The 24,342-nt window shown below is 45.2% G+C and overlaps 1 protein-coding gene across 1 annotated transcript in view; it reads left to right on the forward strand.

Moving 5' to 3' along the window:
- Positions 1–24,342, forward strand: part of C8B (complement C8 beta chain) — a 40,438-nt gene that overhangs the window by 15,459 nt on the left and 637 nt on the right. Inside the window, exons 6-11 of the mRNA XM_082834374.1 lie at positions 1,844–2,041; positions 6,163–6,403; positions 8,673–8,801; positions 11,087–11,250; positions 20,090–20,243; positions 22,451–22,519. Coding sequence (XP_082690500.1) covers positions 1,844–2,041; positions 6,163–6,403; positions 8,673–8,801; positions 11,087–11,250; positions 20,090–20,243; positions 22,451–22,519 — 955 coding nt within the window. The remainder of the gene's footprint in view (positions 1–1,843; positions 2,042–6,162; positions 6,404–8,672; positions 8,802–11,086; positions 11,251–20,089; positions 20,244–22,450; positions 22,520–24,342) is intronic.

Consider the following 24,342-nt stretch of genomic DNA (forward strand, 5'->3'; position numbering starts at 1 on the left):
TAGACTTCCAGAGTTTATATAGACATTACAGACAAAGAATTATATCAGTGATGGAAGAGCAAACGGTCAGTGGGGTAGGAAGTGACACAAGCGACTTAACCTTGTGACTGGAATCATGAGTCAGTGGTTTGAATAAATGTAGTCAATTGAGTGGCAAAGAGATAGATGTTTCAGATGCCAGGTGATACTAGAATCATCGTGACAGACATGCAAGAATCCTAGTGTCCAGAGACAGCCAGATGACAGGAAGTGTTAACTCTTATTATCAAGTCCTTGCCTATTAGAACCAGGCTTTGTTCTAAGCATTTTTTTAAGTTATAAAATGCTCTACCAAGATAAGCCTGTGTTATTAACAAGCAGACTTAAAAGCAATCTCACAGGAAGTGGGGTTTAGAATAGACTGTGTTACAGTGTGACACACACACCTGAGACTGAGGGAGAGACTTGGGTGCCAGGCCTGGCTCTGTCACAGGTCCCAGTTGTTCTTTAGGCTAAGTTCCTGCTCTTCTCTGTGCCTCAGTTTCCTCATCTGTAAAAGGAGGGGCTGGACTGGATGACGTGGATGGTAGTTTTCACGTCTAAAATTGTGCAGTCCTGAGGTTAGACTGCTACCCCTCCTCCCTCTCCTTTCCTGCTCCCCTCCCCACTCATAGTTATTGGCTGAAAAAGACAAAATGCACCTTGGGACAAACACACCCTCCCCCGTGGTGTCCAGCTCCATCCCTGTGGCCTCCGCTTTCAAGGGAGGATCTCAGAGTAGCCGTTTATCCTCCTGGTAAAGACAGCTCCTGGCCCAGGCAGGATATAGAGCTTCCTCTCTCCATAGCTGTGTTTTGAGCCCTGTGCCAGGCACTGTACAGTGTCTCACCCACATAAACTCAACCCTCAGAACAAGCCCAATGAAGGACCCGTTATCATATCCATTTTACACATGAAGAAACCGGGGCACAGAGAGGTTAAGGCCAATGTCCAGGGTTACCCAACGAGAAAATGGTGCCTCCCACCTTGGGTGCCTTTCTCCCCGCCACGCTCGGAATCACAACTGCTTTTCTTCCTCGGAAGCTGAGGTGTTATGGCGACTGCAAGTATCCAGAAGCCGGTGGGGTGTGGGCGGAGACGCTTTGGGGCTGGTCACTCGGAGGCCACCGAGGCAGCGCCCTTAGTTCCCTGTGCACAGCACCACGAGCACTGATTTTCGAGCAAACAGCTCCTCTAAGTTCTCAAAGGCGCTTGGCTGCCCTGTCCCTGCATCGCTCCTGCACTGCCTTTCTTCACTGAGCTCGTCTTACGGCCTCCGCATTGGCTTGTCTCTCTGACCCCAGATTCACCCCTTCCAACCCAGCCGCTCTTCCATCCCGTTACGAACTTCCTGATGCTCAGCTGCTTCCTCGGTTGGCTCGTTCTTGGATTGAGCTCACATTTTGACAGGTCATTCAGAGCCTCAGCGTCTGGATGCCAGCACACCCTCTCATAGCACCTTTGTCTTCCCCTCACCCTTGTATCTTCTGATACAACTGCACTAGCAGCCCTACAGTTTCTGGACCACACCCTGCCCTTGCCCACCCCCGCGTCTCTGCCTACAGCCCAGAATGTTCTCCTATGTTTCTGTCAGTTGACGTCCAAATCAAGCGCCCACCTCTGAGTATCAGCTTGGACACATCTGTTTCTCCTGCTGGATCAAGAGCCCTGGGGGTGGAGATGTGGGCGCCTCTGAGTATTTTGTGTCCGGAGCACTTAGTCTAGTACCTGGAACATAGTAAGAGTACAGTGGGTATCTGTTGACTTGAATTGAACTGATGTAAGTCAAATGACATAAGGAACATTTTCTTTTTTCTTCCTTCAGACCCAAGGCAAATATGAATTTGCACTGACAGCATATGAATCATACTCAGATTTCGAACATAATGTCTCAAGGACAACAATTAGCAAGTCTAGTTTCAGCTTTGGTTTTAAAATACCTGGGATATTTGAACTTGGCATTAGCAGTGCAAGTGATAACGGCAAACGTTTTATTAGCAGGACCAAACGATTCTCTCATACGGTAAGTACCCTTCGGGTGCTCTTCCATTTCTGTGTATTCATTTGAATTTTCATGCCCACAGATGTGTCTGTATTCTGTATTGCTACTAGTAATGGCAGCCAATTATATTTGCTATCTTAAAAAACTTTTCACAAAAAATACCTTGGCCTTACATTAACTTACTTTTCAGAAAGGCCAGACAGGGGTGGCCTTCTATAATTATTTACTTTCTTTTTTTTTTTTTTTAGTATGGCATTGTTTTTGTTTTTGTCTTTTTTTACTATTTTAAGTTTATTGGAGTATAGTTGATTTACAATGTTATTTTCTCAGTTTTAATTTTTTTATTGAAGTATAATTGATTCACAGTGTGTTCATTTCTGCTGTACAGCAAAGTGATTCATGTATACCTATAAAGACATTCTTTTTTTAATATTCTTTTCCATTATGGTTTATCATAGGTTATTGAATATAGTTCTCTGTGTACTCTCGTTTTCTAATGAGCTTTTCCCTTGGTTTTCATTAAGCTAAGAACATAGCTTTGCAAGACTAAATCATCTCTGGAGACTTTTCGACTCCCAGCAATTTGACTTCTGTTCCAAATATTCAGATGAAATTCCTCTCCAGATTGTCACCCAAGACCTCTTCGGGGGTCACCTCCAACTTCTTGGGGGTGTTGTTGTGGTCACATGCCTGTTTCTCCTGCTTGCTTTCTGGTCCGTATCAGTTACTTTCCTTCCTGGGTTCTAATAGCCCCACCTGTTCTCTATTTTCATTTGTGGCCCTCTTCCCTTCTTACTCTACAGCTGCTGCAGGTGACTCTTCTGTTCACCCCCCTCCTCTCCCAGGGCAAGCATGAGCCTTCACCACCGCTTCTCCCCTTTCTGTGAAGCTCAGACCCGCACCATCCATTCCTCTGGTTATCACTACTTAGATGCCTTATGGACACTCCAAAGCAAGTGCTTCCCGCCAAGCTGTCTGTGTTAAATAGCATTCTTTTCCTTCTGCCTTTCCAGGCTAGGAATGTCAGAATCATATTTGGCTCTCTTTTCTCTTCATTCCCACATTTGTTGGCCACCAAATCCTTTAGGTTCACTCTCCAGTATTTCTTCGTTTTTTTTTAAATTAAAGTATGGTTGATTTACAATGTTGCGTTAACTTCTGCTCTACAGAAAAGTGGTTCAGGTATACATAAATATATACATTCCTTTTTGTGTTATTTTCCATTGTGAATATAGTTCCCTATGCTGTACGGTAGGACCTTGTTGGTTATCCGTTCTATGCATAATAGTTTGCATCTGCTAACCCCAAACTCCCACTCCATCCCTCCCCCTGTCCTGGCCTTGGCACCCACAAGTCTGTTCTCTATGTCTGTGAGTCTGTTTCTGTTTCATAGATAAATTCATTTGTGTCATATTTTAAATTCCACATATAAGTGATGTCATATGGTATTTGTCTTTCTCTGTCTGACTTACTTCACTTAGTATGATAATCTCTAGTTGCCTCCATGTTGCTGCAAATGGCCTTACTTCATTCTTTTCATGGCTGAGTAATATTCCATCGTATATATATACCACATCTTCTCTATCCATTCGTCTGTCAATGGACATTTAGGTTGTTTCCATATCTTGACCATCCAGTATTTCTTAATCAAACTCTGATTACATCTTCACTAGCCCAGGCCCTTTCATCTCTGGCTTCAGCCCTCCTAATGGGTCTCCTGTCTTCCAACTTGCCCCTTCAAATTTATGTGCTTCCAGAAAAATGTTTTTATGATACTAATCTAATCGTATCAGCTGCTCCCTGTTGCCCATAAGGTGAAGATCAAAGCCCATGACTTAGTGGAAGAGGAGCAACTGGAGTGTGAAGTAAGGTGACAGGCAGGTGGACTTGAAGAATCTTGGATTCCAGAGTGAACGAGGTGCATTTATTCTCTGGTCGCTGAGAGTTTGCAACATGAGCATGATGTGGTAGCAAACTAATCTGAGAGGAGCGTGGAGGAAATTAAAAGTCTACAGCGATTTATGTGAGAAAAAGGGAGTGGTGAGGGGCTCAGAAAGTTCTCTGCTGCCAAAATATTAACCAGCAGAAAATGAGTCGTAAACGTGAACTAGACTGTAACTGTCTCTGCTTATTTTCCTTCATCTTCTCGGCTGTGAACAACTTGGGGACAGAGGCTGTTTCTTTCATCTTTAGATCCAGGATGGCGCTCGGTAGGTGCTCAAGACGAAAATATAGTGATGAAGGACAGGATGATTAAAAGGACCTTGCCTTGTTAGGAGAGAAAGAGAGGGATACCATCCTTTGCACCTTCTCTCTCTCCCTCCCTCCCTCCCACCTCCCTGATTGAAACAGCCAGTTATAGAATGGTTACATCGTGCTAGGCACTAAACTAGACACCTGGGACCTAGAGACAAATATAACACGATTCTTGCCTTCAAGCTCACAGTCTAGTAGGAGAGGTAAACACGTTTGCAGATAACCTAGTCCTGATTTTGCTATCAGTTGTAATACAGCATGGTCTATACTACAAAGGAAATAGGAGCAACACGCAGTGCAATCCTGGGAGATGGAGTGTGTGTCAGGGAAATTCAGGGATGGCATCACATAGGCAGCAACAGGTAAGCAGGGATTTAAAATATAAGTCGGTGTGTGTCAGGCAGAAAAGGGAGGGAAGAGCATTTCTGGCAGAAGGCAAAACATGTGCAAAATTATATTATGAAAGAGATGTGGGGAAGAGTGAAACGTTAAACGGATGCTGAGGTACGGTGTGGGCAGTGGAGAATAGTAAGGTATGCGGGGTAGGGTGGGGAAAACTTCAGGGTTGTAGAAGATGAAGCCAGGAGGCTACTGGGGGACAGATTGTGAAGTTCTTACATTCAGAGTAAGGGAGTTGATTTTATTCTGCAGGCAGTAGAGAGCCAACGCAGGGTTTTGTTTTAAGCTCAGAAGAGCATTGTAATAACAGTTTTAGGACGTCAACTCTGACTGGAGCATTGAGGGCAGCCAGAGGGAGAAAGGAAATCAATGGGGAAGCTTTTATCGTAACCCAGGCAGAGGAAGAAGGCTAAAATATTTAGAAAAGTCATGAACAGAGCACCTAGCGACTGCTTAGGTTGGAAGGATGGAAGAAGGGAGTCATGAGTCACTGGGGCAGGACTAGGGTGGGGGAGAGCAGGGCAGGGAGCAGAGGTGGCATGGCTTATAGAGCTGACGGGTCAAGCTGGCTGAGAGTTTTAAGATGAGGGGAGAATGTGTACTTCCCACGCATTCACCTTTTCCTCAGCCTTCACTGCAGTGTAGGAACCTCTCGCTTTGGGTTACAGTAACATTCCTGGATGCTTGACCTTCATCTAGCATTACCATGTTTCAGTCTTTCCCACACACCAGGGGTCACGAAACTTTTTCTGTAAAGGGCCAGAGAGTAAATATTTCAGGCTTTGCGAGGCCATAGGGTCTCTGTGGCAACCGCTGAGCTCTGCCATCATAGGGTGACAGCAGTGATAGAAAATGGATAAACAAGTAGGCATGGCTGCACTGCAAAAAACTGGATTTACAAAACCAAGCACCGGATCCTGAGTGCAGGCTGAGGTTTGCTGACCGTTGCCATGTGCTACGGTGTCCAGCCTTCCTAAAGCACCACTTCTACTCTTTCTTGAGTGCCTTTTCTTCAGAGTTTAAAAAGCATCAACTGGCCTCTCTTGCCTTCCAAGATGGCCCACACTCTGGCTGTGGAGTGTGTATCTCCCTGAATAAACCTTCTTTCTCTTTAAAAAAAAAAAAAAAAAAAAAAGCGTCAACCAAGAAGTTGCCTTTGCAGGTCCGCAAACCTCGTCTCCCCTCAGTGGTCCACGGGCACCTGCTGCTCCCTGCCTCGTCTGCTTCTGCTTCCCTTTCTCCTTGGTCCTTATTTGCTACTGTAAGGAAGTGAGCGAAGAACAAGCTCTTCCAAGCTGAAAAGTACATCAGAATATTTCTGAGAAATGAAGGCTTGTCAAAGAGGCCATCTTCCCTCAAGTCTCCTAAAGGAATCATGAGTGATGACTCCTGGCCAAGAACATGGGATGGTATTTGGAAAGTTCATCTTCTTGTTCCAGATTCCTGACTTTAAAGGTCTGCTTTTCCCTTGTTGGTCTTTCATTTAGAAAAGCGCATTTCTGCATGCACGCTCTGACCTTGAAGTAGCGCGTTACAAGCTGAAACCCAGGAACCTCATGCTGCATTACGAATTCCTTCAGAGAGTCAAGCGGCTGCCCCTGGAGTACAGCTATGGGGAGTACAGAGATCTCTTTCGTGATTTCGGGACCCACTACATCACAGAGGCCGTGCTCGGGGGCATTTATGAATACACGCTCATCATGAACAAAGAGGCCATGGAGAGAGCAGGTACGCTGCCCAAGGACCATGGCTTTACTGATGGGGCACATGGAAGTGTGAGTTAACAGGGAGAGGCTCCTATTCCTTGTTGGGGGAGGCGTTAGGAATTATGCTCTGAGTTTTCCTCATCCCTCCCTGGCTGTACTTTCACAGTTTCATTGACAGATTCCTCATCGTTTCTTTTCTTTCTTTTTTTTTTTTTTTTGTGTTACGCGGGCCTCTCACTGCTGTGGCCCCTCCCGTTGCGGAGCACAGGCTCCGGACGCGCAGGCTCAGCGGCCATGGCTCACGGGCCCAGCCGCTCCGCGGCATGTGGGATCTTCCCGGACCGGGGCACGAACCCGTGTCCCCTGCATCGGCAGGCAGACTCTCAACCACTGCGCCACCAGGGAAGCCCCCCTCGTCGTTTTTTGAATTGGTTGATGTTGGTCCTCCTTTGCCAGCCCTCTCTCTGGGCAGTCCTCTTTTCTACATAACTCCCTCTAGACAATAGCATCCAATCTCCTGGCTTTAAATGCCTTGAACATGCAGATTATTCCCAATGCATATGTCTATCCTGAATCTCTTCTGTGCACCCAAGAGCTCATGTGGAAATGCCTCTGAGATATCTTCATTTGAATGTCTAATGACCATCAGAAACTTAACATGCCCCAAAGAGAACTTTTGCATACGTTTCTTTGCAGTCATCCGCATCTCAGAATGGTTCCACCATTCAGTCAGTGGCTCAAGGCAAAAACCTAGGCGTCAACCTTGATTATTTTTCTTTCTTCCCAATCTATTAGTAAGTCCCATCAGCTCTACCCCCCAAATTATCTTCTCTTTCTATCTTGACTGTTACCACCTTATGCTCACGCCAAGACCAGTGTTTCTCAAAATTTAATATGAATGTGAATTATCTGTAAATCTTGTAGGAGGTAGATTCTCATTCAGTAAGTTTGAGTTGAGACCCAAGATTCTGCATTTCTAACCAGCTTTGAGGTAATATCAGTGCCGTTGGTCCCTAGACCACGCTTTGAGCAGCAATGTTCCAGATTATTATCAGAGCCTCCAAACTAATACTCAGCTCCCATTCCCTTTCTACAATCCATTCTCCGTGCAGATATTATAGGTCTTCCCACTTGCAATCAACTTCAAGTCCAAGGTATGACTTCTTCCTCCCAATCCAGTATTCTTTCCTCCAACATGGCATTTGTCAGGTTAAGTGACCTACCCTAGGTCACACAGTTTACAGTGGCAGCGCCAGGGCTCGGTTACGGGTCCAGTGTACTTGCAAGAGGACACATGGTGTACAAGGTAAATCTAGATCAGTGTGGCCTCAGTCTTGCCAAGATCTGTCCTCCATACCAGAGGTTTCAAAAGCACTTTTCATAGTTCCTCAGATTGCTTCCTACAGAAAGGTTCTGTGATCAACTTGGATAAACATATAATAGATCCCACTTTTAGAGTTTCACAGGTGTGCTGAAATCAAGTGACCACTCCACCTCTTTTGATACAACATTTGTCACACTGTCTTGACTGCAAAAGCCCGGTTTCTTGTCATTCTTACTGTTACAAGAATTATAAGAGATATCATCATGGAATTCATGTTTCAAGGAACATGCTTTGGGGAAAACTGATCTGCACCAACATTTCTAGACAATCCCAGGTACCAAAGCTGTTCTCCTCTCCTTTCCCTGACCTCACAGTGCTACAGAAAGGTGTTTACAAATCATACCGAAGACTTCAGCAAGCCCAGGATAGGAAGATGCCTTGGGGAGAATTAGAAAGGAACAGATGGGCAATGGTCCAAAAATGGAGAAGAAATAAGGGAAATCAGCTCCTTTTCTTTGCCAGGCACTATACCCGACACTTCGTAAGCATTAACTCAACTAATCAATTAACAAATTCTTTCTACTATATCAAAGAGTAGAGTGGGAAGGGTCAGGGGAAGGGGGACAGCCTGCAGCAGCCTCTACTCACTGGATTCGTCCCTAGAAGTTTGATAAGGAGCCACATTTTTAGAAAGTGACTCTGAGCATGTCCTGTCTTTGGAGAGCAGCAAAAACCCTCAGAGTCTTTGAAGAGGCTGAAAGGGGACGTCGATGCTGATCTCTAATGAGGTCTCTACCCTGGTGCTAGGAGCTGCCTGCATTTCTTGCCATCAGGCTGGCCACCCATTAATTTACACCTGAGTCCCTGTGGGCCTCCAGGAAGGGTTAGGCCTCTGGAATCAATCACAGGAAAAGGCACAGGACAAATTACCTTCTAGGTCATGCGCCTCTTTGCTTGCTTCCTTCAGATTATTCTCTTAAGGATGTCCAGGCCTGTGCCAAACATGATTTTAAACTTGGCGGTGCCATAAAAGAGGTCCACATCAACCTGGGTGTGTCGGTGGGCACGTGCAAAGGCATTCTCAATGAGATAAAAGGTGAGTAGCAAGGGCATGTGACTTCTCTGCTTATCATCCTTCCCTCTCTGGAACCCCAGAGCCAGTCGCTCTTTAAGCTAAAGACTGGGTGTTCCAAGGCATTTCAATTAAAATAATCATTCATTCAATAAAAATCTACCTAGCGCCTCCTATGTGTTGGGTGTACAGAAATGAACGAGATGGTCTTCCTGGCCTCATGGTACTCACGTGAACTAGGCAAACAAAGAAGCAAGGACAAGGCAGTGATAAGCACCGAACCCGGTCTGGAGCGCCAGGACAGGCTTCCTAGGGTAGGGATCATTTGAATTGCAACTTGAGGTTGTTTCCAGGCAAGAAAAAAATCTAACAATGAAAATTTTCTCTGGGGGCCAGGAGTTGGCCTGGCTAGAGAAAGGATGCTCTAGGCTGGAGGGGTAGGAGCCAGGTGGAGGCAGTGGGGGAGACAGGTGAGGCAGCTAGTCCTTACCTGAAACAATGGGGGAGATGGAAACTAGACGGACAGGCTAAGCCACAAATCATGGAGCAGAGTCCACATGGTGGGTTAGACCAGGACGTGAGTGCTGAAGCCAGTGTGTAGAACCAGGTGTCTGGGAGCAGAGAATTTGGAGACCACACAAGGGAGTTGGGAATCGACACAGCGAGTGGAGTAGGAAAGAGAGGCTGGTCAGCAGAGCTCCAATCCTGACCCCTTCTGCGCCCCGAGCAGCTCTCCTTCACCTGCTGTACTTACTAAGCTTATCCCTGTATGTGTGATCATACGTGAAGAAAGAGTTCCACAGCCAAGGCAAAACAAAATGAAACAACAACGAAATGACCTGCAGGTCTAGAACACTTTCTTGTGACTGATACATGGTGGATACTGTTGGTTATTTTGGTGGGGCTGGGTTGGAGCACGCATCTTACATAGGGAGGCACGCAGAAAACATAGGTGCTCTTTAAAGGAAACTTGTAAAGTAACGCCCCCATCCAAGTTACTAGATAGAGCACTGCCCAGCGCCCCAAGACCCTTGACAATTACAACTCCTCCCTCCCTTTGGAGATAACACCATCCTGACTTCCATGTTAAACACCTCCTTCCTTTCATGATAGTTTTACCACTTACATGTATTGCTAACCAATATGGCTTAGAGCTGCTTGTTTTTGAACTTTGTGTGAATGGAATGTAATCTTTTCAGTTCTTTTTTTTTTCATTCAACACCCTGTTTTTATATATAACTATAGTTCATTTCCACTGCTGCATAGTATTTTATTGTGTGAATATAACTCTTTGTTCATCCTGTTGTTAAATTGGGGTTATTTCCTGTGCCAAGTAATTATAATCAATGCTGCTGTGAACATTCTCACACAGTCATCTGGTGCACATGTGCTAGGGGTTCTCCAGGGAATATACCCAGGAGTGAAATTGTCTGGTTGTAGAGTATGTACTTCTTCCAGACTAGGTAATGCCGAGTTCTTCTGAAATGGTTATATCAATTTACAGTCCGCCCAGTAGTATACAAGACCCCCTTTTTATGATGCTCAGGTGTTGCAAACTCAGAGTGGAATGGAATAGTCACTTTCCATCAGTTCCTTTGGCATTGGACACATGGAAAAATTAGAATAGGAATGACTCACTGATAGGATTGGGGGCTTTCTGGCAAACTCCATGAGAAGTCAGAATAATAATGGTAGACACTGTTTAGTGAGTATCTGTTACATCCCATGCTCACCCTTCACAAATTTTCTCACCTTTGTCATCTGATACAAAGAAATGATTTCACTTAGAGCTTGCACAGGGTTATGTGGGTAAATTCCTTCACCCTAGTGCCTAAGATTTCTTATCTGCAAAGTAAGGATTATATAGTTCCTATTTCATAGTGAAGATTAGTTGAGTTCATACACGTACAACGTTAGATTAGTGAATGACATGTAAATGATTAATAATCTATCTCTCTACCTACCAATCTATTTACCTATGATCTGTTCATCTGTCCCTATGTATGTATGTATGTATGTATCTATCAGCCATCTGTCTTCCATAGACTCATTTAGCAACTGGCACTTACAGATGCTAAAAATAAATGTCCCTTTCTTGTCCTATCCCCAGCTTGTGTCATATATGATTGAACTGCCCTTTTGCCCCTTGCACTGTGACTCCCTTGCTGGCAGGGATTCACACTGTCCACCTACATCTCCTAGGCAAGCTCCATAAATATCATGGTAACCAGGTTGTCAGTTAGGTTGCAGTAAATTCCAAGGTGTGAGAATGGATCCCCTGACATGCCAGGTCCCCATGTCCATTCCAGAGAGAAACAAGAGAAACACCATGGTGGATGACTTGGTTGTCCTTGTGCGAGGAGGGGCAAGTGAGTACATCACTGCCCTGGCATACAGTGAGCTGCCGACAGCAGAGCTGATGCAGGAATGGGGAGAGGCGGTGCAGTACAACCCGGCCATCGTCAAAATTAAGGTACGTGCGACTGCCCTACCCATCCTTCTCTCTGTTCAGAAGACAGCTTCTGAAGGATTGCTCTGAGCCAGGGTATGGAATACAGAGCTCAATAAGACCCAAGCCCTAATCTTGAGGCACATACATTATACTGGAAAATATATCTGGAGTGAACCAATCGTAATACAATGCTCAACACCAGCTAGAGAACGCTGACTCCCTCTCACTTGGGCCCCCAAGTTGCTAAAGGAAATTAACCATCAGCTTCTAATGACAGCATTCTTAAATCAAGATTGTTTCCATTTCATCTGGGAATCACTCATTCAGTTATTTGTTCATTTAAACATTCATTCACGCAACCAACAAATTGTAGCTAAGCTCCTGTGATGTGATAGGAACTAAGGCACTGGAGGAAAACAGAGGAGGGTGCAAGGATGAAAAATACAGTCTGTGCTGAACAGTAAGGTGCTTGCGTGCATTGTTATCTTACAGGACAGCATAATACTTCATGGTAATCACTAACGTGTTTGGGCACCTACTATGTTCATGATACTTCTGCCAAGGACGTCAGGAATGTTATTTCATCTAATTCTCATGAGTCTGCAAATTAAGTATGCTTAATTTTGTGGCTGATAAAAATCAAGGTCACAGAGGTTGCATCCATCTGTGACTGCTCGAGTCTCTATTAGGTCCAGACCTGAGAATTTTACCTCTTCCCTCCCCTCCTGTGGGTTTGGTAAATAGAAGATAATGATCCCAACCACCTGTCACCCAAACAACAGCAGTTTTGCAGCCTTAAACTAAAAAGACGTTTGCTAGAACAAGACTGTCATACAAATCAGCAGTGGTAGGTCCTTGCCTGTGGGGACTTCAGCACGGTGTCCATGTCACATCTTACACTGTCCTCTTCTTGCCCTTGTCTGTACAGTCATTGATGGTCCAACGTCCACCCTCCCAGAGATTTACTCTTGCAGCCAAGGAGAGGAGTTAAGAGGCTGGAGCTCTGATGAGGGGCTCCGCAGTTACCAACCCTGGCAGTTTTCCAATATCTTTATTTATATGACAAATGCACAGCTTCTGCAGAACAAGAAGGCTGCCATTCATTCCTTTCCTCTGCCACTTATTCAGTAGTGACACTTAGGGTACAGTTGCTGGCAAGCATCGGGAAGGACAAAGTCAGCCATAGCTTGCAGGCAGCTCCAGAGAAATCTGGGATTGGCTGATGGCACGGTGACATTGGTTGGTATCACAGACGGGCATGGGAGAGAACAGGATTCATGAGAAAATGGGAGAGAACAGAGTTCATGAGAAAATAGATCCCTGGTCTTTGCTTTTTACTTGTATCTTACCTGAATCTTTTTTTAAACTTACAGTTAATCGATTGCCCTGGTTACCTATCTAAATAGGTTGGAAGTGCAGCAGCATGTGATATGATATGGGATGTGTGTTTTGTGTGTACGTGTGTGTTTGTATGTGTGTGTGTGAGAGAGAGAGAGAAGGAGGGAGGGAGAGAGGGAGGGAGAGGGAGAGAGAGAGAGCACACACATGTTAGCGTGCTAAGCATCTCAAACAGACATGCCACCATTCTCAGAGATATAGCACTTTACTGAAGGCACAGAGAGGCTTCCCAGCATGTATGTGATGCCCTGGAAAGTGTCACATCCGCTATCAGTGTAGTGTTGTGAAGGGCTGTGGAGGCTGAAAGGGGAAAGAGATTAGAGAATCTAAAGAGGAAAGAGATTAGAGAATGAGAGATGTTTCCAGCGGTGGAGGAGGTGAATTTGTTGAAGGTTTTATGCACCTCTTCTGTACATCGGTAACCTGAGGTGGAAACATCTATTGTGGGCATGGACTCTTTCTGGCAAGAGAAAACTGCATATGACTTAACATTATCTCAAAATAATTCTCGGCAGAGTGAGCTTACCAGGTAGTTGGAGCAGCAGTTGCCTTCCAGGAGGGCAGAGACCACTCGATAAGGAATTCCTAGACACAGAGTGTTGGCCACGAGTCTTGAAGATCAAGATCTGAAAACACAGTTCCTATAGGAGCCAGGTAGGCAGAAAGGGAGACCACAGAAGAGCCCATTCACAGTGTTTAGTGGTGAACTTTGGTTACAGAGAGACGGCTCTTTGTTCAACGAAGAGGTAGAGAAAGCAATGGACATATATAAAGAGAACTTTGAACACAAAAGATTGAAATTACATTCAAGATAAAGAAGACGAGGGACTTCCCTGGTGGCGCAGTGGTTAAGAATCCGCCTGCCAATGCAGGGGACATGGGTTCGATCGGTCCGGGAAGATCCCACATGCCGCGGAACAACTAAGCCCATGCACACAACTACTGAGCCTGCGCTCTAGAGCCTGTGAGCCACAACTACTGAGCCCGTGTGCCACAACTACTGAAGCCCGTGTGTCTAAAGCCCATGCTCCACAACAAGAGCAGCCACCACAGTGAGAAGCCCACGCACCGCAACAAAGAGTAGCCCCTGCTCAACGCAACTAGAGAAAGCCTGCGCGCAGCAATGAAGACCAAACGCAGCCAAAAATAAATAAATAGAATAAAAACTTTTTCTTAATTTTAAAAAGATCAAGACAAGCATACATCTAAAAATAGAAGTCAATTTTAGAATATATTTGCTCTGTGGTTATAATACAATTAAGGAAAATAAGGAATTTATGAAATAAAAAATAGAAGCTGAGGTGTGTAGACACTAATCAGATGAAAGGGGAAATGGCTGAATGTAGGCAGCCAAAAGCACAGTAGTAGAATCAGAAACTACATTGGAAACTATAAAGAACAGAATTGACGCTGCCGGAAATTGAGTCAGTGATGTAGAAGGTGCTATAAAAATGTTTCTTTAATGCAGAAGCAAAAGGCAAAGAGATTAAAACAATGATATAAAAGAAATATGATGGACAGAGAGTACAGAAGTGGAAATCTAAAAACCAAAGACTTCTTCCTGAGAAAGATCCAGGATTACATGTGAAGATGCATTAATCAAGCACATAGTAAGGGAAACTTCCCTGAGCTGATAATGCAAAATGAACAGCTCATTGAAAAGGAGGTAAAAGTACTGAAGATAAAACAATACTGAGACACATGGGGGTGAAATTTTTGACTTGGAGGAACAAATAGATCCTACAAAAATAAAAGTCGCACTGGGCTTAGAATTCTTCGCAGTGCTAAATGCCTAAAGATTATGGAGTGACAACCACAAGATCTTGAAGGAAAAAGCTTGTGGCCCAGTGAAATGGTCATTAAGGGATGAAAAAGTCCCCAAGACATTCTGAGATATTAAAGGAGTCACATAGAGGATCGCCAGATTTAGCACTCGAAAATGCAGGATGTCCAGTTAATTCTGAACTTCAGACAGATAAGGAATATTTTTTTTAGGATAAGCATCTTTCAGATATTTCATGGGATATATACTAAAAAATTATTTGTTGTTTATCTGAAATTCCATTTTAACTGGGCGTTCTGTATTTGACTGGCAACCCTAGTCACAAAGCCTACCTTCCATGTACATTTCTATAGTGGTCGAGGTGCTGGGTTGCGGTCTGGGATTCAGGCTGATGGAGAAGCCATGGTAAGGAGCTTGGCATGGTTAAGCATAGAAGGGAAAATACAGTAGTGAGTGATTCACCTAGAGGTCAGGAGAGCCTAGGTTATGCAGCAGTGAAACACCCCCAAATCTCAATGACTTAGTTCAACAAAAGTTTATTGGTCAATCACACATCATGTCCAGAGTGTATTGGTGAGGGGCCTCTTCTGAATGTCTCTCAGGGATCCAGGTGATGGAGGCTTTGTCTTGTCCTGTGCTCCCAAGAGCACCAGAGCAGTGGTAAGGGAATGGGAAAAGTCACCACACTCTGTTCCCAGAGCTTCAACCTGGAAGGGGCATTCCCTCTGTTCACCTTTCACTGCTCAGAAAAAGTCGCATTGCAAACCTGCCCTTAAGGATGGTTCAGGGAAAAACAGCCCTGCCGAGTGCCCAGAAGGAAAAGAAGCTGATATATTTGGTAAACAGTGATAATGACCATCACACCTTACTAAAGCAACTTATTTAAAGATTCCCTAAAAGCAAATTACTCTGATTAAGAGAAGGTTTTGTGTTTTTCTTTAACTTTTTATTTTATATTGGAGTATGGTGGATTAACAATGTTGTATTAGTTTCAGGTGTACAGCAGAGTGATTCAGTTATAATGCAGATGCTTTGGTAGCATGACCTGGTAAGATAATGTCAGACTTAGACTGTCAGATATCACTGGAAAAAATAAATTCTGAATTCTATATAAGGAAACCCATAAGTGTAATTAAATGGAAATAACACAACAACAAAACAATTTTGCCACACATGAAATCTTTCATGTGTAAGGAATGATACAATTTATAAGAAACATATCTTAAAGGAAATAGACAACTCTCAGAAGAACTCAGATGATAAATATGCAAAATTTTAACTTCTCTAGGAAAAGGAAAATTAAAGTAAAAATACGGTATTCGTTTTTTTTAATTTTTTAAAAATTTATTTATTTATTTGGCTGTGTTGGGTCTTCGTTGCTGCACGCGGGCTTCCTCTAGTTGTGGCGAGCAGGGGCTACTCTTGGTTGCAGTGCGTGGGCTTCTCATTGTGGTGGCTTCTCTTGTTGCGGAGCACGGGCTCTAGGCACATGGGCTTCAGTAATTATGGTACACGGGCTCAGTAGTTGTGGCTCGTGGGCTCTAGAGCACAGGCTCAGTAGTTGTGGTGCACAGGCTTAGCTGCTCTGCAGCACATGGGATCTTCCTGGACCAGGGCTCGAACCCGTGTCCCCTGCATTGGCAGGCGGATTCTTTTTTTTTTTTAACATCTTTATTGGGGTATAATTGCTTTACAATGGTGTGTTAGTTTCTGCTTTATAATAAAGTGAATCAGCTATACATATACATATATCCCCATATCCCCTCCCTCTTGCGTCTCCCTCCCACCCTCCCTATCCCACCCCTCTAGGTGGTCACAAAGCACCAAGCTGATCTCCCTGTGCTATGCAGCTGCTTCCCACTAGCTATCTATTTTACATTTGGTAGTGTATATATGTCCATGTCACTCTCCACTCTTGGCAGGCGGATTCTTAACCACTGCGCCACCAGGGAAGTCCCCAGTATTCTTTTTTACCTGTCAAATTAATGATGATTAAAATCTGTAATACTCAGTGTCCTTGGGAGCGATGAGATGGGAACTTTTATATGATGCAACGGGAATATAAATTGGTACAACCCTTTAGGAAAAGAATTTAACTGTATATATCCAACACATTAAAAATGTTTATAGCTTTTGATCCAATATCCCTAAATGGAAGAACCGACTAAAGAAATCATTTAAAAAGTTGGTAAAGATGTATCTATAAAGACATGCCTCATTCTATGTTACTGTAATCCTTATCTGAAGTTTCAGTTACTCATGGTCAACTGCGGTCTGAAAATATTAAATGGAAACCTCCAGAAAGAAACAACTTACGTTTTTAATTGCATGCCATTCTGAGTAGCGTGATGAAATGTCACACTGTCCTGCTCCATCCCCACCTGGGATCCCCAACCGTCAACATCATCTGCTTCTGACATCCAACCATTGACATGATCGTGGTTCAGTGATCTAGCACCACCCAAAGCAGATGATCCTTTTGATGATACATCAACAGTAGCCTAACACTATGTCACAAATCCTACATCATTCACCTCACTTCATCTCATCACCTAAGCACTTTATGCTCTCACGTCATCACAAGTAGAAGGGTAAGTATAGTACAATCAGATATTTTGAGAGAGAGAGAGAAACAGAGAGACAGAGACAGAGAGAGAGCACATTCACATAACTTTTATTACAGTGTATTGTTATAATTGTTCTATTTTATTTTTAGTTATCGTTGTTAATCTCTTACTATGCCTAATTTATAAATTAAACTTTATCATAGTATATGTGTATGGGAAAAAACATAGTCTATGTTGAGTTTGGTACTATTCATGGTTTTGGGCATTCACTGGTGGTTTTGGAAAGTATCCCAGCTGATAAAGGAGGACAACCATATTTGTCGTAGCAAAAGGAAAAAGGAAAATGGCAACAACCTAAAGATTCAATAACAGGGGTAGAGTTGAATACACTGTAGTTCACCAATACAACAGGATACTCAGTAGCCACAGAAAATCATTTTATCAAGGATTATTGAATGGAATGGGAAAATGCCATTCGATAATATACGATGTTAAGTGAAAAAAGTGGAATGTAAAACTTCACTTTTCTTATGCCACCAATTTGGTGTAAATATCTGTCCATCTACCTATCCAAAAATATATACTGAAAGGATACAAACCACGATGGTAACAATTCAGATCTTCCGCCCTCCGCTTACTCAGTGTGACTCTGGCCAACCTCATTAACTTTTCTGTGCCTCAGCTTTGCCATCTGTAAAGTGGGGATACAGAAGTCTACCTGACTCATAAGATTGTTGTGAAGATTAAGTGAGATAACATACGTATTTGGTTCAGCACCTAATAAATGGTAGCTATGGCAATAATTATTTGTTATCGTTAAGAACAGCAGTCACCAGGGTCCATTATAGAGAACTGCATGGAGTTTCACAGACAGCACCCACCATCTCTGTGCAGCAATATGACCAATAAAATTTCCACAAGGTCAGGTGTGCTAGGGACCCAATGATCAATGTGAGTAGTTGGGATTTTGTGTTTTGGGGAAAGATGGGGAAGGAAGGAGGAGGAAGGAAAGGAGGGGGAGAGGGAGGGAAGAAGAAGAGGACAAAAGAGAGAAAAACAGGAAAAAAAGAACCAGCGAACCCAGAAAAGGACAAATGAGCCATATTAAGTTAAAAATGGAGCTGTGGAGGGAACCCTGCAGAATTACTGCCAAGTTCCAAGGCAAGCCATCGTAGAGAACCCTGGGAGAGAGCTTGGAAATGGGAATAATGGCCATTTCTATCGCCAGTCATCATGTGATGAAAAAAACACAGATTTGGGTTAGTTAGTAGGAAAAAACCAACAGATTTGGGGTTAGAATCCTGGCAATGCGCTTTTATGAGTTCCTTGACTTTGTTCAAGTTACTTAACGCTCACCTGAAATGGGGCTAGTAATTGCTCCTGTGTGAGGATGAAGTGGGATCATATGAGTAAGTCGCCAGCACAGCTCCCGGCACACAGTACACGTGGATGGTTTATTCCGGTTCTGCCACTGACCTACTCTGTTTCCTGGAGCAGATCTCGGTACTGGTAGAAAAATGCTTGGGGGGTTAAAGGCAGGTTAAAGGCAGACTCTCAAGGTGCTCTGGCAGGGAGAGCAGGCTGTTGGAGGAGCTCATCGTGGGTGTACAACAATCCCCCATGGAGCCCCGCCCTCCCATGTGTGGCCGGCAGGCCGGGCCATTCTGCAGACAGCCTCTGGATCAATTCAGTGACCACAAGACGGTCAGACAGTGGGGCCACCAAGGGGCCTTTCTTTGCCCTCTGGAGTGAAGGTCTGCATCGGATGCATTAAGAAATGGAAGCAGTTTTCTTCCCACTGAAGGCTTCTATTAGGCGTGATTGCTTGCATTTAGACAGACCCTAAACGCTCCAGGGCCAGATTAGGGCAGGATCACAAACAAAATCTGGAGACGAACATGGCCCTGGAGCTGAAACTCGAGCCAAGAGGCTCTGAACATGTTTAACTACCTCTTTGGACTTTGCCTCTGGTTTTCCAAGCCCACGAACACTACCACATCTCTCTGTGGCTTCTAGCTCTCAAACACTGCTGTGCCCACTGAGAGCATCACTAACCCTGCTCGCCACACCCTCGCCTCCATGCCAGCTGCTGTTGCCCTAATGAGGCCTCCCATCCCCGTTTCATTCTTCCACCCACTTTTTTTTTTTTTTTTTTCGGTACGTGGGCCTCTCATGGTTGTGGCCACTCCCGTTGCGGAGCACAGGCTCCGGACGCGCAGGCTCGGCGGCCATGGCTCATGGGCCCAGCCGCTTTGCGGCATGTGGGATCTTCCCGGACCGGGACACAAACCCGTGTCCCCTGCATCGGCAGGCGGACTCCCAACCACTGCGCCACCAGGGAAGCCCCTTACACCCACTTTTATTAGCGGCTCTCACTAAGCTTTGGGCGGGACCCCGGAGACACAGCTGAGCAGTATACAGGTCTGGTCTCCAGGAGCTTACAATCTAATTAGAGAAGAAGGAAAAAGGACTTCAACCCGAGACGCTGACCACAAAGGAGCGAAGAGGTAGAATTTGCATCAGATGAGGTAGTGTAGACAGTATTCTGAGCATCTCGTGGTGGGAAGGTGTTCTTTGGAGCTCGGGAATGGCTCTCTAATGGTGGGCCTTGCATGCCACGAAGGATTTTCACAGGTTTGGTTGGGGGTGGGGATGGAGAGTGACGTTGGAACAATGCTCCCATGATACTTTCAAAGAGTAGCTTGCAAACCACCACCCCTCCCCAGCCAAAAACAGATTAACTAGCCGCTGCTCTCTACCCATTACAAGTTACCACTCTTACCTGTAACCCCTGTGTATCTGTTAGTACTTTTGTGTCTGTCTCTAGATTCTGAGTTTCTTGGGAGTGGGGATTTTATCTTACTCATTACTTATGCTTCATGCCTGACACTTAGAAGGTATTCAGCAAGTGTTTGTTGACCTGAACTCTAGTGAGCTTATTTGTGGATATTGGGTGGGGTGGGAATGAGAAAGGGAAGGGCCTCTATCCAGTTGCCTATGAATCCACTGTGGTCTGCACGCAGCAAACCTGCGCATTCCCGTAGGGCCTTGCTTCATGTTTCTATGTGATGAATGTTTTCTGTTGAAATAAGCGCCTTTGCTCCCTTCCCAGGCAGAGCCTCTGTACGAACTGGTGACAGCCACGGACTTCGCCTATTCCAGCACAGTGAGGCAGAACATGAAGCGGGCCCTGGAGGAGTTTCAGAAGGAAGTCAGCTCCTGCCAGTGTGCTCCCTGCCAGGGGAACGGAGTCCCTGTCCTGAAAGGTACCATTTCCAGTGTCGCTTGTGGCAGACGTCATCTGGAGGGGCTGGCTCTGGGGCCGGAACACGTGATCAAACCCACACACCCTCCAGAGGCGTGTTTCTAGGTCGGGGTTTCCTGTGTATATCCAGGGGAATTTCCAGGTCATTCCCCAGTCCTCTGCCTCAGGCCCCAGGGACTGTCATAAAGCTCCCTTCTTTTTCTCAGAGGAAAAAATGTGAGCGCCCCGCCCCCCCGCCCCCGGCCATTTGGAGCCTCTTAAAGTCGAGCTTCTCCACCTTGACTGGGCATTAGAACCACTGGAGATCTTTAGAACGGCTGATGCTCAGTCCCCAGATGTAATCATTACGTGAGACTCTCTAGAGAAGAGAACTTCATCGGGATGGCTAAACCCTCTTCTCTCCGGGTAGTTCTAATCTGTGGCTGGGCTGTGACTCGCCATGGAGCACCACCTCCCTGGAGCACAATGACGTAGGGTCGGACCGAGGAGATGGCTGCACTCAGGTACTACTTAGGGCAAGGCGCCTGATGTCCTCTCAGGCTGCACCTGAGAATCACCCAGGGAGGTTTGCACAAACACGAAGCCCTGGGCCTCAGCCCGAAATAGTTAAAGCGAATCACTGGGATTGGCCTCTGAAAAAAAAAAAGCCTAGCAGATCATTCGTTGTCGAGTGAGGGCTGGGAAGCTGTTCTACAGCTGAATTCACTGACAGACAGGATCCATGATTTTGCCCAGCTTTTAGACCAGCAGGAGAACTAGCCTTGACCCGAGGGTTGCACTGAAATGCACCAGTGTTAGAAGCAGTGTTAGTCTATCTCCCAGGAAGTCAGAATGCAGGCAGCTAGAACAGGCTGCTCTGGCTGTCGGGATACCTAGCTTCTAGCCACAAGGGACCCATGGGTGACAGCAGCATTAAACTGAAGGCAGGAGCAGGCTGAGACTGTGTGGTCTGTAACAAGGAGTGGGGATGGACTCTGGGACTCTGTCCTGGTCAAAGAAGAGGCCCTCCCTGGGCTGAGCAGGGGAGACACCTTGTGCATATCCTGACCAATACATCGTGAGATGATTGGGGGATGGGGGATGGTGGCATGGATGGCCCACTAGAACTTGACTGCTAACTTGAGGGTCACATCCGGGGTCACTGCATGGGGCAGGGCAAACGTGAGAGAGGCTGGGGCCTGGGATCTTCTGTTCCTGTTGTGATGGGCTAAGAAAGAGTCCGGTCCAGCATGATGCCAAAACAGGGCATCAAGAGCAGCTGGGTAGTGTATATCCCAGCCCAGGGAGACAGCAGGACTCGAGGCAGAACTCACATGGTTGGAGCAAACTCAACAGACGGGACATGACAGAAGATCTGTTCTCAGGGAGAAAGGGTCCACCTGTCCAGCTGAGATGGAGGGATGTGTGTCTAGCTTCTCAGATGGGATGGAAATGAGCAAAGCAGATGTAAGTGACAGCCTAAGAATGGGAAATTCTGCCTGAGGACCAGGACGTGTAAGTGAGGGTCAGTTCAGCAGGAGGTGGGATCCATTCACCGGCACCAGGTTTTGATCTAGGGGTGCTGAAATCCCCCTTGCCTTGTGTGTAACTTGGACCTAGAGACTGGGACCCACTGGAGGCTTTACTTTGGAGGTGATGGAGAAAAGGAAGCCAGAGGCTGGAATGCCGACAGGGCGCAGCCTATAAAGGACAGTCCTGTAAAGAGAGTTCGTGTGATTCAGGTGAGAGAAGCTCCAGGGTGACATGTGACAAATTAACATAAGGAGTAACCTCCAAAATGTCAGAAGTGGCCTAAGGTAGCATGAAATAGCTAAGGATAGTGAGCTCCCCATCACTAGAGATGTTCAAGCAGAGACTAGACAATTACTTGTGGTGAAATTGAGCATCAATGACCACTGGCCCCAGGGACTTCAATAATGTAGCTTCTGACCCCCGACACCAATGTCTAGGTCAAAGGTCAGCTAATGGGTAATTTTCCTCAACAACTCGGCATCATTCCCTGTGGTGGAATAAACACCCTTTCATGAGCAAAGGACCCTCAAGAAAGGAGTGGGTATTCTTGGCACTGAACCTTCTTATTTCAAACCATTCAATTAAACGTTTGCCCTGTTTTAACCTAATGGAAAAGCCGTGATGTGGAGGGAGGGGTGAAGTCTAGGAGCTCTTACTTCACGTGGTATGATTCATACTGTCTCTGAATCTTCTCAGGAACACGCTGTGACTGCATCTGTCCTGCTGGATTCCAAGGCCCTGCCTGTGAGATCACCAACCGGAAAAGTAAGGAGTCTGTGAGAGTTGGTTGGGAAAGGGAAGTCTAGGGAAGTCCAGAGAATAATTCAAAAGAGCAAGAGCAAAGTCGGGGAGTGGGCTAGGGAGCTGGACACTATGACACTTGAGATCCATCTTGACTCCTGATTTTATATTTTATTATTTTCACAACTGAGAGTGCTCCATGTTACAGGACTGCTAATGCATGGCCTCTTTGAGTCATCTCTTTGAATCATTCTGGAATGTTTATCCTTTTGTTTATTTAGTGAACTCCTATTCAGCCCTCAAAATCCAACATAGATGCCCCTTCTGTAAAAATTATTCTCATCCAAGAAGAATTAATTTCTCCTGTGGGATCCCATAGGACTTCGAACATGTATCTATTACAGCTCTTAGCACATTCTGTTTTGGGTTGTGTGTTTCTACCTCCCCTGTGTCTGTGAGTAGGGATCATGTCCCATTTACCTATGGGTCCTCAGGTTCCCACACAGTTGCTGCAGTTGAATTAATAACTGAACAACTGGACTACGATGAAGATCTCTTCCAGTTCTCAGATTCTTTAGCTGGTTTATTTTCTAAGAATTCTTAGCACTGCCTCCCCCCACCCCCAGCTCCTCCCCTTTCTTTTCCTTTCTGTGACTTTTTTTGATGATACTGTTAAAGGAAATGGCACGTCCAATAAAAACACCAAACATTTATTAAGCGGTCCACTATGCACCAGGCACCTTGCTGAGGGCTTGGACTCAGTGTGGGTTCAAATTCCATCTCCATCATTTAATAGCAAATTACTTGACCTCTTTGTGCCTCAATTTCCTCATCTGTAAAATGGAGATGATGATATTAACTACCTCATAGAGCTGTCTTAAGTTTCTCATAAGGCATATAAAGCACTTGGAAGGATGCCTAACCCATTGTAAGAGCAAATTAAATATTGGTTAGTTGGTTTTAGAGCAAAATAAATAGTGTTACTTTATATTTCACATATATTAAATCCTTTCATCCTCACAACAACCTCATGAAGTAGAAACTGTCAATACCCCCATTTTATAGAGGAAACTGAGGTTCAGGGGGTGGCTAGCTAACTTGCCCAATGGTCACACAGTTAGTAGGTGTAGGGACCCAGATTCAGGTCCAGTGAGTCTGACTCTGTAGCCTTTGCTCTTGGGGCCTGCTCTGCTCCCCTCCTCAGTAAAGTGCTCAAGGGTGTCTCCACTCCCTCTCCTACTACGTCTAAACCAGGCCCCCCACAGTGACCTGCCCAGTAAGAGTGTAACGGCACAGCCACAGGATTTCCACTGGTTGGAGGAGACCTTGGAAACCTCCCACTCCAGCTATCTCATGTTATCAATGGGGAGACCCAGAGATATTAAGTAATGTACCCAGAGCTACACCGCAAGTTAGAGGCTCCGCCAGCCGCATGATCTGTCATGGTGGATGTAATTGATTATTTGCCAGTCTCATCAACAACCAGAAATCCTCAAGGGAAAGGCAAATGTCAGGGAGGGTAGAGCACAGTGTTATTACTTCATTTAAAACGCACAACGGCCACATAGATAACAGAGCTCCCGCTTGATACACTGAGAAGAAGTAAACTATCCAGCATCCTATAGCTGGGAAGTGTCTAAGCTGGAAACTATTCATTTATTCCACTAATATGGACTCAGGGACTCCTATGTGCCAGTTTAGGTGCTGGGGTTCAGTGGTGAGCAAATCAGATTATAGTTCCTGTCATCATGGAGATTGCTCTTTAGAAAGACAGACCAACATCATTTGACTTGTCCCAGAAATACATTTAAAGTTTCAACTGTAACTGCTACAAAATGCTCTGAGAG

This window comes from Leucopleurus acutus (genome assembly GCF_964270905.1).
Source record: "Leucopleurus acutus genome assembly, chromosome: 2".
Classification (NCBI taxonomy): domain Eukaryota; kingdom Metazoa; phylum Chordata; class Mammalia; order Artiodactyla; family Delphinidae; genus Leucopleurus; species Leucopleurus acutus.